The sequence below is a fragment of the Capra hircus genome, chromosome 25 (assembly GCF_001704415.2).
Source record: "Capra hircus breed San Clemente chromosome 25, ASM170441v1, whole genome shotgun sequence".
Classification (NCBI taxonomy): Eukaryota; Metazoa; Chordata; class Mammalia; order Artiodactyla; family Bovidae; genus Capra; species Capra hircus.
In genome coordinates this window covers 33,516,393-33,530,898 of record NC_030832.1, presented here as the reverse complement: position 1 = coordinate 33,530,898, position 14,506 = coordinate 33,516,393, and the positions used below count along the sequence as shown (strand labels likewise).

At 47.4% G+C, this 14,506-nt stretch overlaps 1 protein-coding gene across 1 annotated transcript in view; it reads right to left on the bottom strand.

Annotated features, from left to right (window-relative positions):
- The window catches only part of BAZ1B (bromodomain adjacent to zinc finger domain 1B), a 53,546-nt gene continuing 39,040 nt past the window's right edge, over positions 1-14,506 (bottom strand). Inside the window, exons 14-19 of the mRNA XM_018040609.1 lie at positions 9,034-9,181; positions 7,884-8,031; positions 5,980-6,092; positions 3,601-3,746; positions 2,372-2,475; positions 1-2,117 (exon numbers count right to left, since the gene is read on the bottom strand). Coding sequence (XP_017896098.1) covers positions 1,760-2,117; positions 2,372-2,475; positions 3,601-3,746; positions 5,980-6,092; positions 7,884-8,031; positions 9,034-9,181 — 1,017 coding nt within the window. The 3' untranslated portion in view covers positions 1-1,759. The remainder of the gene's footprint in view (positions 2,118-2,371; positions 2,476-3,600; positions 3,747-5,979; positions 6,093-7,883; positions 8,032-9,033; positions 9,182-14,506) is intronic.

Genomic DNA, 14,506 nt, shown 5'->3' with positions numbered 1-14,506 from the left:
TTCTTTATAAACACAAGTACATAATGTTTATTTGAAAGTCCAATTTATTACAAGTTTACCCTTTTAATGGGGCCCTTCCTCCTTAAAGACAGTTTAAAAAACAACAAGTAACTGAGGTGTCACTGAAGTGGGAACACAGAATTCTCACTGTTAACAGAAACAGACTGGCTCCAGGGCAAGAGGCAGGAACGGTGCTGGAGCAGGGCTGTGATGCTGTGATGTCAGTGCTAGCTCCAAGCCCAGCCGGCAGCCCTGGGGCAAACTCCCCTGGGGCAAACCCCGAGGCGACCGGGGCATGGGGACCACACCTTGCCGTCTCACTTTAACAGGCTTTAGTTCTTGGTGGACTTCTTTTCCCTTCATTAGAATCGGTCAAGAAGCGCTTAGGTGCTCACGTTTTCCAAATTCAAAGTTGACAAGAAAATTAAACCCTGTTCAGCATTTTTTATCAAAATATGCCATAAAAGGGAAAGAAGACTACAAAGCTTGGCCTACACGTGACGACTAGTGCTAGAATCACTGCGGGAAGGGCCGCAGAGCCCTCCCCTCCTCCGCCCCCCGACACTGAGCGCTTAGACTTGGGTTCTTGGGGTCCGAGTCTGAGGCCAGAGGAGCGTGGCAGGGGCACTGCACACGGAGGCAGTGGAAGCGGCCGCCAGGGCGGCAGAGGGACTGTCCACGAGCAGGTGGTCCCCACCGCCGGCCCCGCCGAGCCCCAGCCCACCTGCTCTAGAGAGAGGACGGGCTGAGGGAAGCAACCGGGCAAAGGAAAGCAAACACGTTATCATAGAAATCGTACTGTACATGTGCCAAAGCGAGATGACAGAGATCTTTTTACAAGATGTTCTTTATACAATATCACTGCTGAAACAAGCAACCTTTAATAACTAGAAAAGTCAATTTAAAAAAAATTAAACATTTTAAATTCTTCCTGCTTTTCTTCCGCTCCCCTAAGAGCTTGTCTGGTGTGTGGGTGGGCTGGGCTCCAACACCCCTGTGCCAGACCCATCAAAGGAAAGGTTATACGCATGGTCACAAGCAGGGCTCCAGGCTCTGAGTGAAGTGCCTTAGGTTTTGTTTGAGGGGGCCAGGGGCGGGGAGAAAGCTGTCACAAAGAAGGGGAGGGGTACTCAGGAATGGCTGCAGGATATGTCCCTTTACTCTACCAAGATCAACTCAACAGACCACAACTGTCTCCCGATGCTGGTGAATCCAGAACTCTGTGGCACTCACTGATACCGCCACCTGAGAGGCAGGGCGGGCGGGCTTAAAGAAACAGGACTGTGTATAAATATAGACTTAAAAAACCGACACTACCTCCCCAGCTGGCCTGATTACCCTTCATCCTTCTACGTAAGGTAGTAACCCCTCCCCTGGAGACCAGAGGGCTTGGCACTGCTGTGGTGGCCAAAGAGGGAGGGACCTTAGCAAAGAAGAAAGAAAAGGAATTGGGTTCACGAGAAAAGCCTTGGACTCCTCCTGGAAACCCTCATGAAGAGGGATTAAGCCACCTCTCCCCACAGCATTTCTGGATGAAGACCACCGACCCAGCAAGAGGCTCTCCAAAGTGCGCTGCTTGATTAAGGCCCACGGAGAGTTCTGGAGAGCATGTGAGCTCGGGTGACAGGCACTCCCGGGCTCCCCGTGACCTCCTCCCGTCCACGTTTTCTCCAGCTTCCTCTCTCGCCTCCCTCCCCCCTCCCTTGCTCTCTCCCTCAAGTCCCCCCGACCTCAGCTCCCTTACCAGGGCCCTGCCTCTCTACTTCTTCTGTCTTCGTCCCCTGGACTGTCCAACGGGCTCTGGCTCACTGTCCCCCTCATCTTCAGCAAGCCGGTCGGGAAACTTCTTGCGTTTTCTACGGACATATGGGTGGCCAGGAAGGTGTTTATGCAACAGAGCCACCAGACACTGTTCCGTCTTCACCATGCAGCTCAGCACGTGGCTGCCCCGGCAGTTGTAAAGCTCAGCATTGGTAAACACTTGCTTCAAGTCAGCAAGAAACTCCTGCACAGAGCGGTAGCCCCCACAGGAACATTTGCTCTGCATTGTCTGGAAGTCCATGGGGTGGGTGATGATGTCATAGTAGTCCTCAGCCTCATCTCTGGTCACGGGCTCCCTGGGAGAAGAACCAAATGGAGAGGTCAGCGCAGCCTTGAACCAGATAGAAACCTGGTTATCAAACCACGGATGTCATCACACATCTCACCAGAATGCCCAGCCCAGCCCACCAGCAGGCAGGCAGAGCGGGGGTGTTCACTTGTCCTCAGAGTGGACTCTGCCAGTTTGGAAGCTCACTTCCCCGCCTCCCACTGAGATATGTCCCAGGGGCTCAGCTGCAAGGCTGGCCCGCTCCCCTGGGCCCAAGCGCACCTGAAAGGCCAGCTGAAGCGGTATTTCACTATCTTGTGGAGGATCTCTTCACACTTCTGCAGTTCCAGGCTTTGCCTCCGGGAGCTCCGTTTGGTCTGAAGTACCTGGAGCCAAGGAAAGAAGACTCTTTATTGCAGGTCTGAGAGCAGAGTAGACAGGACAGAATACACTTTAAAAAGTGTTTTTATATCTGCTTAAAAAAGCAAAGAGCAAAGGTTAGCTGTCTTCTTGGAACAGAGAAGATGGTCAAGATCATCTGGCTCCGTCCAGGGAGCGCTCTGAGTGGCGGCCATCAGCCCACCCACCTCCTCCCTGGTGGACAGTGATCAAAGCAGAGGACAGGCAGCAGGGGCCGGGTCCCAGCAGTCCTGCCGGGGCCAGCTAGAGAGGGCCACTGTCCCCAGGAAGCTAGCCCTCTGAGAGCAGGTGGACCTGGGATTTACAGTCACGCCGTGGATGAGTTTAAACAAGCAACTGCAGAATGCCAGGCGGGTTATGGGGACCACCTGAAGTCAATTTTATGGGGGTGGGAATGTCTGAGGGAAGGAAAGTAAGAGGTACAGTTATTGTCCTGGGCTCTCCCCTGAGAAGCCGCTAAGAGGCTAAAGAGAAAGGTGGTGGGAACAGGTGTGACTTGCAGCCAGGAGCAGAGTTGAAGGGATCAGGGCCAGGCTTACAGGAAGGGCGCTCAGGGTGCCCGCTGAGCGTCCTGATGGCTTGCTTTAATGCCCCCAGCCCACATCCGACTCCAGTTTGATCTGTCAAGCTTTTTGTTCTTTAAAACTCAAGTGAAATCCAAAGCAAGACTGCTAAGATCGCACTGGCTGAGGAGCAGAGGGGAGGGTGCGTCCCTCCCATAACAACTGTCGGCAAAAGCCCCGAGTGAGCGAGGCTCTGACATTGCTGACATTCCCACCACAGAGACCCAGCCCCGCTTAGCCCCGGGAGACACATGGATACTATTTTAAAGTCCTTAACGATTCGCAGGCTGCCCGTTAACTAGAGGAGATGTTTGCAGGCTGCAGCAGCGGAATGCCGGGAATAACTGCTCCTGGGGGCCTGCTGCCCCGTCTGCCTACAGGCCCATCCATCTGCCTTATCAGTCTCCAAAGTGGGGGGCGGGGGAGGGAGCAAAGGGGCGGCTCCACCTGTTGTCTGGTGAATTCCTGATGCTGGAGTGGGGGGTACGAACCCGAGACACTAGAGCGCGGAGGAAGAATGATTCTTACCAGCTCGTCCACCTCTGTGTCATCTGCAGGTGGAGCCTTTGGCCGAGCCCTCCTGGAGGGATGCGGCTTCTTGCCTGGCCGTCGGCCAGGCCGTGCTGTAGGGGGGATGACACCCTGCTTGCCCCGGACAGTCTTGCGCGGTCTCACTGAAATTACACACACACATTCAGAGAAGAACTTAGGATGAAGGGAGCATGCCCACGGAAGGGGTGATGCTCTGGATGAGCAGAGCGGTGACCCCCCTCAGGATGGCGGGGGCGGGGCTCGTGCCGTCCGTTTCCTGACCTCACAGGGAATATCAAGGGCAGCGGCAGCAGAAGACGAATGGGTGGATATCTTTCATCAACTGCCCAAGACCTTTGGAGAGTCTCTTTAGAAAGCCAGTTCCTTCGGTACATGCGCCCTCTGTCCCCACCCCATCCACAGGGAACGAGGGCTGGCAGGAGTCAATTGTAAACTGACTCACTCGGGAGACAAGGCCATTTGCTGATGGGTCTGCCCGGAATTCCTTCAGCCCAAGCTCAGCCTGAGAACGCATGTATTTACATGACAGAGGGAATCTGAGAGTGGAACAGATCCTGTCTCCTAATTCCCAGAGTTATCCTATACTCACCACCACAGTCTGCTCAGCAAAAAGCTGATACCTATGTGAAGTCCTCCTCACTGAATCCAACTTAAGGCTTTGATGTCTAAAAAGCACAGACAGTAGTAGGCCAGGCCACTTCCACCAGAGCCCTGCCCAGGAGCCCCCAAGAGAGAAGAGCAACACAAAGGCACAAGACGGCTTCTTTCTCAGTTTACAAGAAGCGCTCAATGTCAGAGCAGCCAGCATCTCTCAACATTTCCCCAAGGAACAAAGCCCCGTCAGGGTTAGCTCAAGACTGCTCATCTAAGCAAACACTTCCTGGAAAATGGGGAGGGGCCCTGAAACAGAGTTAGGGGCACACAGAGGCGGCGATACAGAGAATCAATGATCTATGTTTGATATTCTCCTTCTAGACCAAGAGGACACTTCACCAATAATCTTAGGTTTTCTAAGTTCTGAGACTGGGCCAGGAACAGAGGAAGAAGCTAATGCCAAGGATGAAACACAGGATACACGGAACAGCCAGCAGCCCAGAGCTTTGAACTGCACTAGGGAACCACATCTTTGTGCCCTAAAAGGCAGAGCAGGCAAGAGGCTCTGAAGCACCAAAAACTTCCTGGATCCTTTCAGTAGACGAGGTCCTAGAAACCTAGAGAGCGAACAAGTCCTTGGAAAGAGCAATAACTTCAAAGTGGAAGGAAACCATTACTTAGAAACTAAACAATCAGTACATGGTTACATCCAGAATCCATTCACAGGCAATGAAGTATCCAGATCATGACCTGGGCAGTCCTCGGCCATCTCTGTGTAACGCAAGCTCACAGACTCCCAGTCTCCTTCCCTCAGATACCTGAAAAGTCATGCCTTGTGAACAAACAAGAGGAGCCCCAGAGGAACGAGAGGAACGCAGGTGTCCCAAACCAACCCCCTGCAGTGCTGGGAAGACGGAGGTCAGGGGCACAAGCCCCGAGCCCTCAGGTTTCGGCAGCACTGATACAGTAAGGACTGGGTCCGGCACGTAAGCCCTCTCTCCCAGCACCAAGTGTGATCGTGGGAACTGTTCCTCTCTTCAAAACCTCATCAGAATCTTGTAGCTGTATTAACCTACAAAGAAAGGTATATTTTGCAGGAAAGGCTGCCTGTTAAAAGGCTAGACTGTAGGACTTAATGGTTTAATGAATAAAAACGACCAACTCTCAAAGCCTCAAGAAAAATGAACGTGAGAGAACGAGTCGACAAGGTGTGGGTAAGTGATGAGACCTTCTCCCTGCTGACATCTAGTGAGAAACAGATCTGAACTTCCTAACACCTATGCCCAAACCATGGGGGAACATCTCTTTAGACTAGCAAACCTGTAGCCCTACAGGCTACTGGGAAGAGAAAGATCACTGTAACCAGAGAAAAAATAACTTCTCTCAAAGGAACACTGTACCAGAGGCCAGAAGAATGCAAGGGACAGCAGTGGGCCTGGGCCCTCGTTACCGCAGCCCCACACGGAGGGGCTCAGAACCAGCAGACCTATCACAAACACACCTGGGGCCTGGAACTCCACGAGATCGTGGACCAAGTGGCCTGGCCACAATCTGATGTTCTGAGACCAAGCCACCCAACCTCCTACTAGGCAGGTAGTTAACTGGCATCTTGAAAACCCATTTAAACTACGGCAGCAGAGTCAGCCCACTGCCACAACACAGAAAATGGCACGCTGGTGTTGGGCATCTCTTGCCAACCAGTCTCGCCAGGTCAGCTGAAAAGACAGTGAGGTTAACTACGAAAGCAAACCGAATACTCACATCGCAAACCAGCCACCTCATAATCCTCTTCCTCCTCCTCCTCCTCCTCTTCTTCCTCTTCACTGCTCTCGTCATCTTCGCTATCCTCAGAGGCAGACTCTTCAGTGTAATTCCTGTGGGAGAAAATACTTGTAGAGACCATGGATCCAGGCCAAAGTGGTCCAAAGACAGGTAAAGTCCCACATAAATCATGGCAACCTTTCCCTCTTCACGGACTAGACAGATTTCATGATAAGGGGAGGGAGCCTGAATCGAGGCCAGGACACAGGAAGCACAATGAAAACTTAAGCTTTAACCGCATGTCTCCTTTGCCAGGCCCCAAACACGGTGGCTGAAACACGAATGGCAACAAAAAACCAAGACCCAAATGCAACCCCACCCCTGAACACACAAAACCGTGCCTTTTGTCTCATAAAAACAGCCAGATAATGTAACATTTCAGGTATAAAAGCTGTCCCCAATGCTGGGGCGGACTGAAAGGATAAACAGCCCAGACAGGTGTTACTCCACCTGGATGCCCCCTTCCAGGAGCTGAAACAGCTTGCCAATGACCGTAACATCAAAGCACTGGTAATCCCAGCTCAGAACAGCTGGTCCAAAGCCCCACCGATTCCAAGCGGCGGCCTCCCCTCTCTAAGTGTAGCTGGAATGGAGTGAGAAATAACCGAGTAATGCTGTTAGGCAGGGCTGGGATCAAACAGCTCTGTCCTTTCAAAGAGACACCAAGCCAGAGTGCCTACATGCTGCTCTTTTACAACTTCAAATTTCAACGTGGAAAACAACGGTATTAACTTTGGCAAGTGCCAGGCGTCTGCTCTACAAGGCCCTGTGGCCGGCCTCATGGGTGAGGGTGAAGGGCAAAGCTCCACCTCTACTCTCAGGGCAGGAACGACCCCAAGGAAGACAGCGAGCTGGGGAGAAACTGAACAAAAAGGCGAGCTGCGACCGTATTCCACTTTACAGACATCAGAAGACGAGCTGGAGCACAGAGAAGGAATAATCCTAAGGATGCTTCCAGAAGGCAGTGCAACTTTAGGTAGACGGCAGTTTAGCCAGGTGGGAGTTCTGCGGCCAGGGAATATGCCTGCTGGGAAGAAAACACCAGAGGCAAGGATGCCCAATACACAGTCTGTAACAAGCACACAAGACGGGAACAAGGGTTCATAAAATCATAAGCTAGTGCTGTGTAAGAAGAGTCTCAAAAGTTAGTCCAGGGACTTCATTCTAGAGGCAGTGGGGAGACCACAGTGTTTCAAGAGGATAGTGACGTAAGCAAACCTCTGTCTTTTGTAAACCATTCTGGTATCACCACAAAGCTGGAAGGAGAAGAGGGAGGAAAATATGAGGTCGAGTTGAGAAGCCCCTGGAGGAGGCCAGATGAGCAATGCAGGGGGGCCGTATGACAGCAGGAGGCTGACTTGCAGACATCTAGACACTGAACTGGTAACATTTGGCAATACAGAGACAGGGGAGAGGAAGATGTCCAAGCTGACACCAAAATTCTAACCATGGTAAGGAAGGAAAAGAGTAGGCACAGGTAAGGAAAGTAATGAGTTTCATGATTTTTAGCAGCGGGTGGCTGCAGAAGTCATCAGAAATTAAGAAGTGGGCAAAGTGGAAGTAAAAGACAGAGGGAGATATGTTATTTGAAACGAAGGGATGACCAAGAAAATATAAAACATGGCTGGTAATGAAAACTAGAAATGTCAACAATAAGCTAAAATTAAATTAAATCGGAGCCCTCTGAGCACCACTCCCCCACCCACTGCAGTACCTTAAATAAGGGGGCTCAGCACACAAAAGATGAACTTAAAGCTCCCCAGCATCATTCAGTTTGAATAACTGAAGCTCAAGTACAACAGCTACTTATCAATTCATTTGTTTTTAAAAGAAGAAGTTCTCACCTGCCACGGGAGTTGCGCCTGGCAGTAGCAGGCTGGCAAGCTGGGCACTGCCACTCACCATCTGGTACTTCATAGAGGGCCGGCCTCAGACAGAACAGGTGGAAGGCTTTATTACACTCGTCACATAAGATCAGCTTGTCATCCTCACCTGCGAGGAGATAAACATGTACAGCATGGTGGGAGCACGGCCACAGTCAGTGACTTGTAAGAAGGAGCTGCCAGCCTCAATCAACCCCACAGAAGAAAAAACTTCCCAGTGCAGTGCGGCCCCATTTTAAAGAATGCAGTCATCTTCTGAAAACAAATGTAGTATTAACTAGACTACAGGTAATTTAGGGTTTGGGGCTTCTAACTTGCATCCCCAAATCGACTCAGGGCCAGACGAGACGGTTAACATACACTAGGAGGCAGCAGAAACTCAAGCTCCGGCAGGAGATTTCCCTGCCCCTCTCCCACTAAGAAATGAACCCCTGACAAAATATACCTTTCTGCCCTCCTTCCTCTGCCCCGACCAGACAAATGCGTCCCAATTCATATCTATTATGGTTTGGTTTCCTTACATTTGAAAATACACCAAACCATTTTAAATGATCGTTTCCCCTCTCCAACCTTCAGTTTTTAGAGCAACTAAATGACTTTAGAGAGGTCTTTTCATCCTTGGAAAGTATATCCTAACCTGTCACACAACAGCTTTAGACACTGAGAAGTCAATCTCTGAGGGGCTTTTAGAACATAATGGGGCTCCTAAAAGGCCCAGCATTAAACAGTCCCACATGCTTCCTTCTGTAGGATTCCAAAATAGCAAAGTCCAAACTCCCTTCTTCATAGCATCCAAATACTGCCCTCTACTGGCAGCACCACAGCACCACAGATGAGTAAAATCCAGAGTTTAAATTTGGGTTAAACTAATTTTGCTCCCTAGAGAAAACTTAAAGCTTAGCAAGATCAACTGTTCTTATTTTATACTCAAAACTGAGGCACAAAGGGCCTGCTCTGATTTGTGGGCATGCGACTTTAAAGACCAGCATTTTATGGACTCTCATAAGGTGAAATCTGTGCCCCCATATCTAAAAAACTCTCTAGGGGAGAAAAGAACTTGGAAGTCCACGTGCCTAATACACTCAGATAAGCCACTGTGACTTAAATATACCTTTCTTTCGACAAACTTTGCATCGAGCATTTTCAGCTGACATATCCCATTTGATACAGGCATCAAGCATCCCAAGTAGAACATGCATTCTGGAAAAAGTCTGAGCCTCGCGGATAGCTGTCTTCCATTTTTCCAGAGCAGATGCGACCTAAACAGAGACCAAAGCAGGCCAGCATTACTATAATGACCGCAAAGACACAGAATGTGGACCTTTCACATCGTATTGACAGAGTATACACCGAGAGAGGAACAATACTAGGTAAAGATACAAGAGAATCCTGAGTATACTCACCTTCTAGAGCTCCTCCGGTCTAACCTATTCATCTTACAGAAGAAACCAAGGCCTTAAAGGGTGCAAAAAAGCTGCCAAAGGGCACACAAAGAATTTGGTGGCGGGGGGCTGGGGGAGGCAGGTGACTAGAGACAAGTCTCTTCTAGTGAAATCCACTTAAAGACTCAGTGTCATTTAAAAGCAGAAGCACCATACTGTGTAAATAATGCTAGTATGCAGCAATGTCATGGAGCTAACAAAACTGTGATCAACAAGAGTATCAGTTTCTGCACAATATGTGCCCCAATCCCAGGAAACAGGGCCTAGAAATACTGTAGAAATGAATCATTCTACAGCCCTTAAAGTGTGAGGCGCAGGTATGTGGCATTTCCCTTGACTTGCTCACCCGTTTCTAACTGAAGTGACAACTGTAACGCGCTGGAGGTTGGCCTGGTTTCATTCTGGGCAGTTACACTGTCTCCCGCCATCATCAGAAAATGGAAATTAATTTAGAATTAGCAAAAGGGTTGTGAAGGACAAAAATACAATTAAGAATTTTCAACCCTCTCAATAAAACACACATTCTGAGGCGGAACAAAAACACCATTTTAGAATAACTCATGTATTTGTATTGCTGTTTTATTAACTGAAAGGTGATTTGTTTGCGGACACTTTCAAGGCACTTATAAAGCTTAAATGATTAAATGGCATAATAGAGGGCATCATCCTCAACAGTCAGACAACACAGGAGCTGGACAAGGTGACGCTTCGGCAGTCCACCAGGAGCTGAGAGCCTCGCGGAGGTCATCCCGCTATCAGTCATGACTGAACCAAAGGCAGACCTGCCGGCTACTTTTACAGCCTGGCTAGCTCCAGCTGACCGACACCACCCCTGCTGGGTTTTACTGCCCTGTCGTAAGCAAAAAAGGCCTATTTCAAGGAATAGTCTCCCTCCTGTAAGAAAGCCCATATGGCCTTTTCACGGAAGGCCATAGGCTTAAAACAGAGCTGCCGAGGGAAAAAGACAGTTGAGCTACTTCTGCAACCCTGGTGTGGAGGAGGACGGAGGGGGAACAAAGGCTGTCTTTTTCTTACAGAAACCAAGAGCCTTGTGTGTAAGTTTATGAACAACAAGGGTAAGTAACACAAACACACCAAAAATATCTATTTAAGAGGCTGCTCAAGTTCTAGTGAAAACTGACTCATTCCTTACTCCAACTTGCAATGCGGATATTTCAACATCTGCCTCTGAAATACAATTTCCTTCCTTCCCTTTTCAGAGTGCCTCAGCAGGATGTAAGATATACAATCACGGCTGCCTCGCTGGTCTTCAACCCTAATGTAATGAGAGCTGACGTGCGGTACCAGAGTCTCCTACTGTAGTAAAACTTAAATCTTCTTCATTCAATGGAATATAAATTTAAGAATTTTAGGTTCAGTTCCTAAAAGAGTGTTATTGAGAACAGCCAGGGAACAGCTAAAATGGGCTTTGGTGTCCTCTAGTGGTCAGATGGACACAAGTTATCAACATTTAAAACACATTTCCTATAAATTACAAAATCTGAGCACCTAGCACATGTGGCCTCATTAAAACAAACAAACCAAAACACTGGAAGAGACCTTGAGAATAAGCTTATTTAAACCTCATTTTAAAAAGACTTGAGATACATATTAATAAGTTCCCCCTATTAAATGTATAGTCAATGGCTTTTCACATATTTGCAGAGGTTTATAACTATCAACATAATCTTAATTTTAGAACATTTTTATCACCCAAGAAAGACTTGCCCATTTCCTATCCCAACCCTAACCCACAATTCCCTACCCTATCCCACCACTTCCTCAGGCCGAGGCAACCACAGTCTTCCTCTGCTTTATAGGTTTAACTATTCTGCCGTTTCACACAACATGTGGCCTCTTGTGACTGGCTTCTTTAACTGAGCGTGTTTTCTAGCTTCATCCACATCCCAGCATGTAACAGTACTTCATTCCACTTAAAATGAGGAGTAATCCATCCATGTTGTTTATCCATTCATCAGCTGGCAAACACTTGGATTGCTTCCGCTTTTTGATAACTCTGAGTAAGACTGCTATGAATGTTTGTGCACATTTGTATAAATGTTCTTTTTTTATTTTTTGTGAAAACAAATTTGTCCAAGATCTCAGCAATCTGGGCCAGATCTCCTGATCCCCAGTCCAGCGCTACTGGCATTTATACATTAGCTCTTGTTTTACCCACTGTGTTATTCATCCAGACCAGCCTCGTCTCAAGTTTACTTCAGTTCAGCCACTCAGTCATATCTGACTCTTTGCGACCCTAGGGACTGCAGCATACCAGGCTTCTGTGTCCATCACCAACTCCTGGAGCTTGCTCCAACTCATGTCCAACGAGTCAGTGATGCCATCCAACCATCTTATCCTCTGTCATCTCCTTTGCCTCCTGCCTTCAATCTTTCCCAGCATCAGGGTCTTTTCCAATGACTCAGTTCTCTGCATCAGGTGGCCAAAGTATTAGAGTTTCAGCTTCAGCCTTAGTCCTTCCAATGAACATTCAGGACTGATTTCCTTTAGGATTGACTGGTTGGATCTCCTTACAGTCCAAGGGACTCTCAAGAGTCTTCTCCAACATCACAGTTCAAAAGCATCAATTCTTTGGTGCTCAGTTTTCTTTACAGTCCAACTCTCACATCCATACATGACTACTAGAAAAACCATAGCCTTGACTAGACGGACCTTTGTTGGCATCAAAGGCCTTGTCTCCAGCCTCTAATTTCAAGAACAAAAACAACTGGCACTCAACATTTTAAAGAACATCTTAGTCTCCTCCCATTGCACAAAATTCCAAACAGTCTAGAACATTAAAAAAAAGAAAAAACCACATTATCCAAGACTTAAAAACAGATCAACAGCAGCTAGATAAAGTTTTTACAGTCAACACAGTACCATCAAGTAAATCCTGTCTTGCAGTACTGCCAGAAAGCCAGACACACTATTCTGATGAAAAAGTCAAATTCTCTAACATATTTAAATCAAGTTGGGCCCTAGTTAGAAACAGCAGAAGTGTATATAACAAAATTAAGGGGAAGCCAGCTTATGGGCAAGCCACCATTAATTCCCTTTACCTAACACTAAAAAGACAACATCATATAATGAGGCATCAGACCATATTCTTCCAAAAAAGAATGTTTATAATGGAAAAACAGATAACTGGCTTGTCAAGACAAATGTATCCAAAGTAAACAGAGAGCCTAACAGAACCCAGGATTTCGCCCAACTATAAAACATCTTTCCCACTAAACGCAAGAAAATGAAATAAACATGAAATAACTAACTACCACATGAAGGGATTTAAGAGATAATCTACTTTCACAAATAAGGAAACTGAAGCACAGATTAGAAACTGACATTAGCTCAATGCAACAGCCTAGTGCCAGCTGAAAAACCCTGGCCTGTGCTAAGTGGAAACCTTCAAAGCAAAGGACAGTGGAAAATTTCAGAGCTGTGGCAAGGCTGACCTTCGGTGGGGAACTGCAGGGCATAATGCCATTTTAATGGAGAACATTGTTGAACTACTTAGTCGGCAACCTAATTGATTTTCCAAGAAACTCCTCCATGTTTTCCATTTGTGTGCTATGTGTCTGGGCCCCAAGGTTAAAAAAAGTGCTCATATTTTCCTCCCCAACCAAGCTAAGAATCGTCTCATATGACAAACTGAAAAGAGGTTACTTCACTATGGGGTTGAATACCAAAAAGGAACTTAATGAGAATGCTATATAGCTACTAGTTCCCAATGAGAAGAAAATAATATGAGCAAAGGAATGGCAAGGAAAGATCACGTCAAGGAGGAGACTGTTCTGAATAGAACTGGGTTAAAAACAAAACCCATGAAGCATTCAGCAACGCTGAAAGTACGCCTAATGAGAAGAGATTTAGCAAAGCAGAGTATGAACTGTCTGATGTCTTATTTCACCTAGAGGTTACCTGGATGCTGTATTCCTGTAAGACAATGACATGTGTGTGAAAGCTGCGTCTATGTCATGAATTAATAGTTAAGTTTATCTAACTTAGTTCACTTTATTTAACCTTAGTTCTCTGCTCACCTCTCACCTAAAATGTTTCTTGTATCATATATCGCTCTCAGTCTTAGGAAGAAACTTGGGGGGAGCATGACAACTGTGTACAACTCCCAGAGCAGCTTCAGAGAGCAAACGCATTCCAGGTCAACTCAGGACGAAATAAGGACCAGTGTCAGTGATGAGAGGCAACTCCAGCTCAGACTAACACTGAGCCCACCCCTCTCCACAGCCTAATTAATTTCTATTTGTTCTTTAAAATCCAGCTAACAAGTGTTAAGTGGCCCCTGGATCCCTCACAGGCGAGCCATGGACTGGCCTTCCTCCACATCTGTCACACTGCTCTAAGCATCTCTCACACAGTTCTTGAGGGCAAGGACTTCTGGCTTCTGCATATCACCAAAACCCTCACACTGTGCAGCGTGAGCGGCAGAAGCAAGCCAGTCCCAGCCATTATCCAGTGGAATACTTTCCCTTGTTTTCACTTTTCTCCCTCCCCTCCTCTCTCCCTGCCACTTGCTTCAAGCTTGGTCAAAGAAGACAATCTTCCTTGACAGAGGAGGAGCTTTCTTTGCCCAGTGTACACAAGTAGTTGTGTTCCCTGAACAGAACCTCCAAACAAGCTCTAAAGGCCCACAGCAGCATTATTCACAATAATCAAAAGGGGGAAGTGACTCAAGCATCCACTGATGGATCGATAAGCACAATGCGGTCTATACACACAATGAAATATTACTCAGTCTTATAAAAAGAAATAAATTCTGGCACATGTTACAACGCAGATAACTTTGAAGAAGTTAACTAAACCAGTCACAAAAGGACAAATATTGTATGCTTCCACTTACATGAGATACCTAGAGTACTCAAATTCATAGACACAAAGAAAATGACAGCTGCCAGGGACCTGGGGGAAGGATGAAGAGGGGAGCTTAGTGTTCAATGGGCAATTTCAGTTTGGGAAGATAAAAAAAAGTCTGGGGACAGATGGTGGTAATAGTTGCAGAACAATGGGAATGTACTTAATGACACAGATTACATGTGAAAACGGCAAAGCTGTTCATTGTGTATATTTTACAATTTAAAAAACATTAAAAACCACCACCCTTCCAAAAAAGGCTTCCCAAATGGC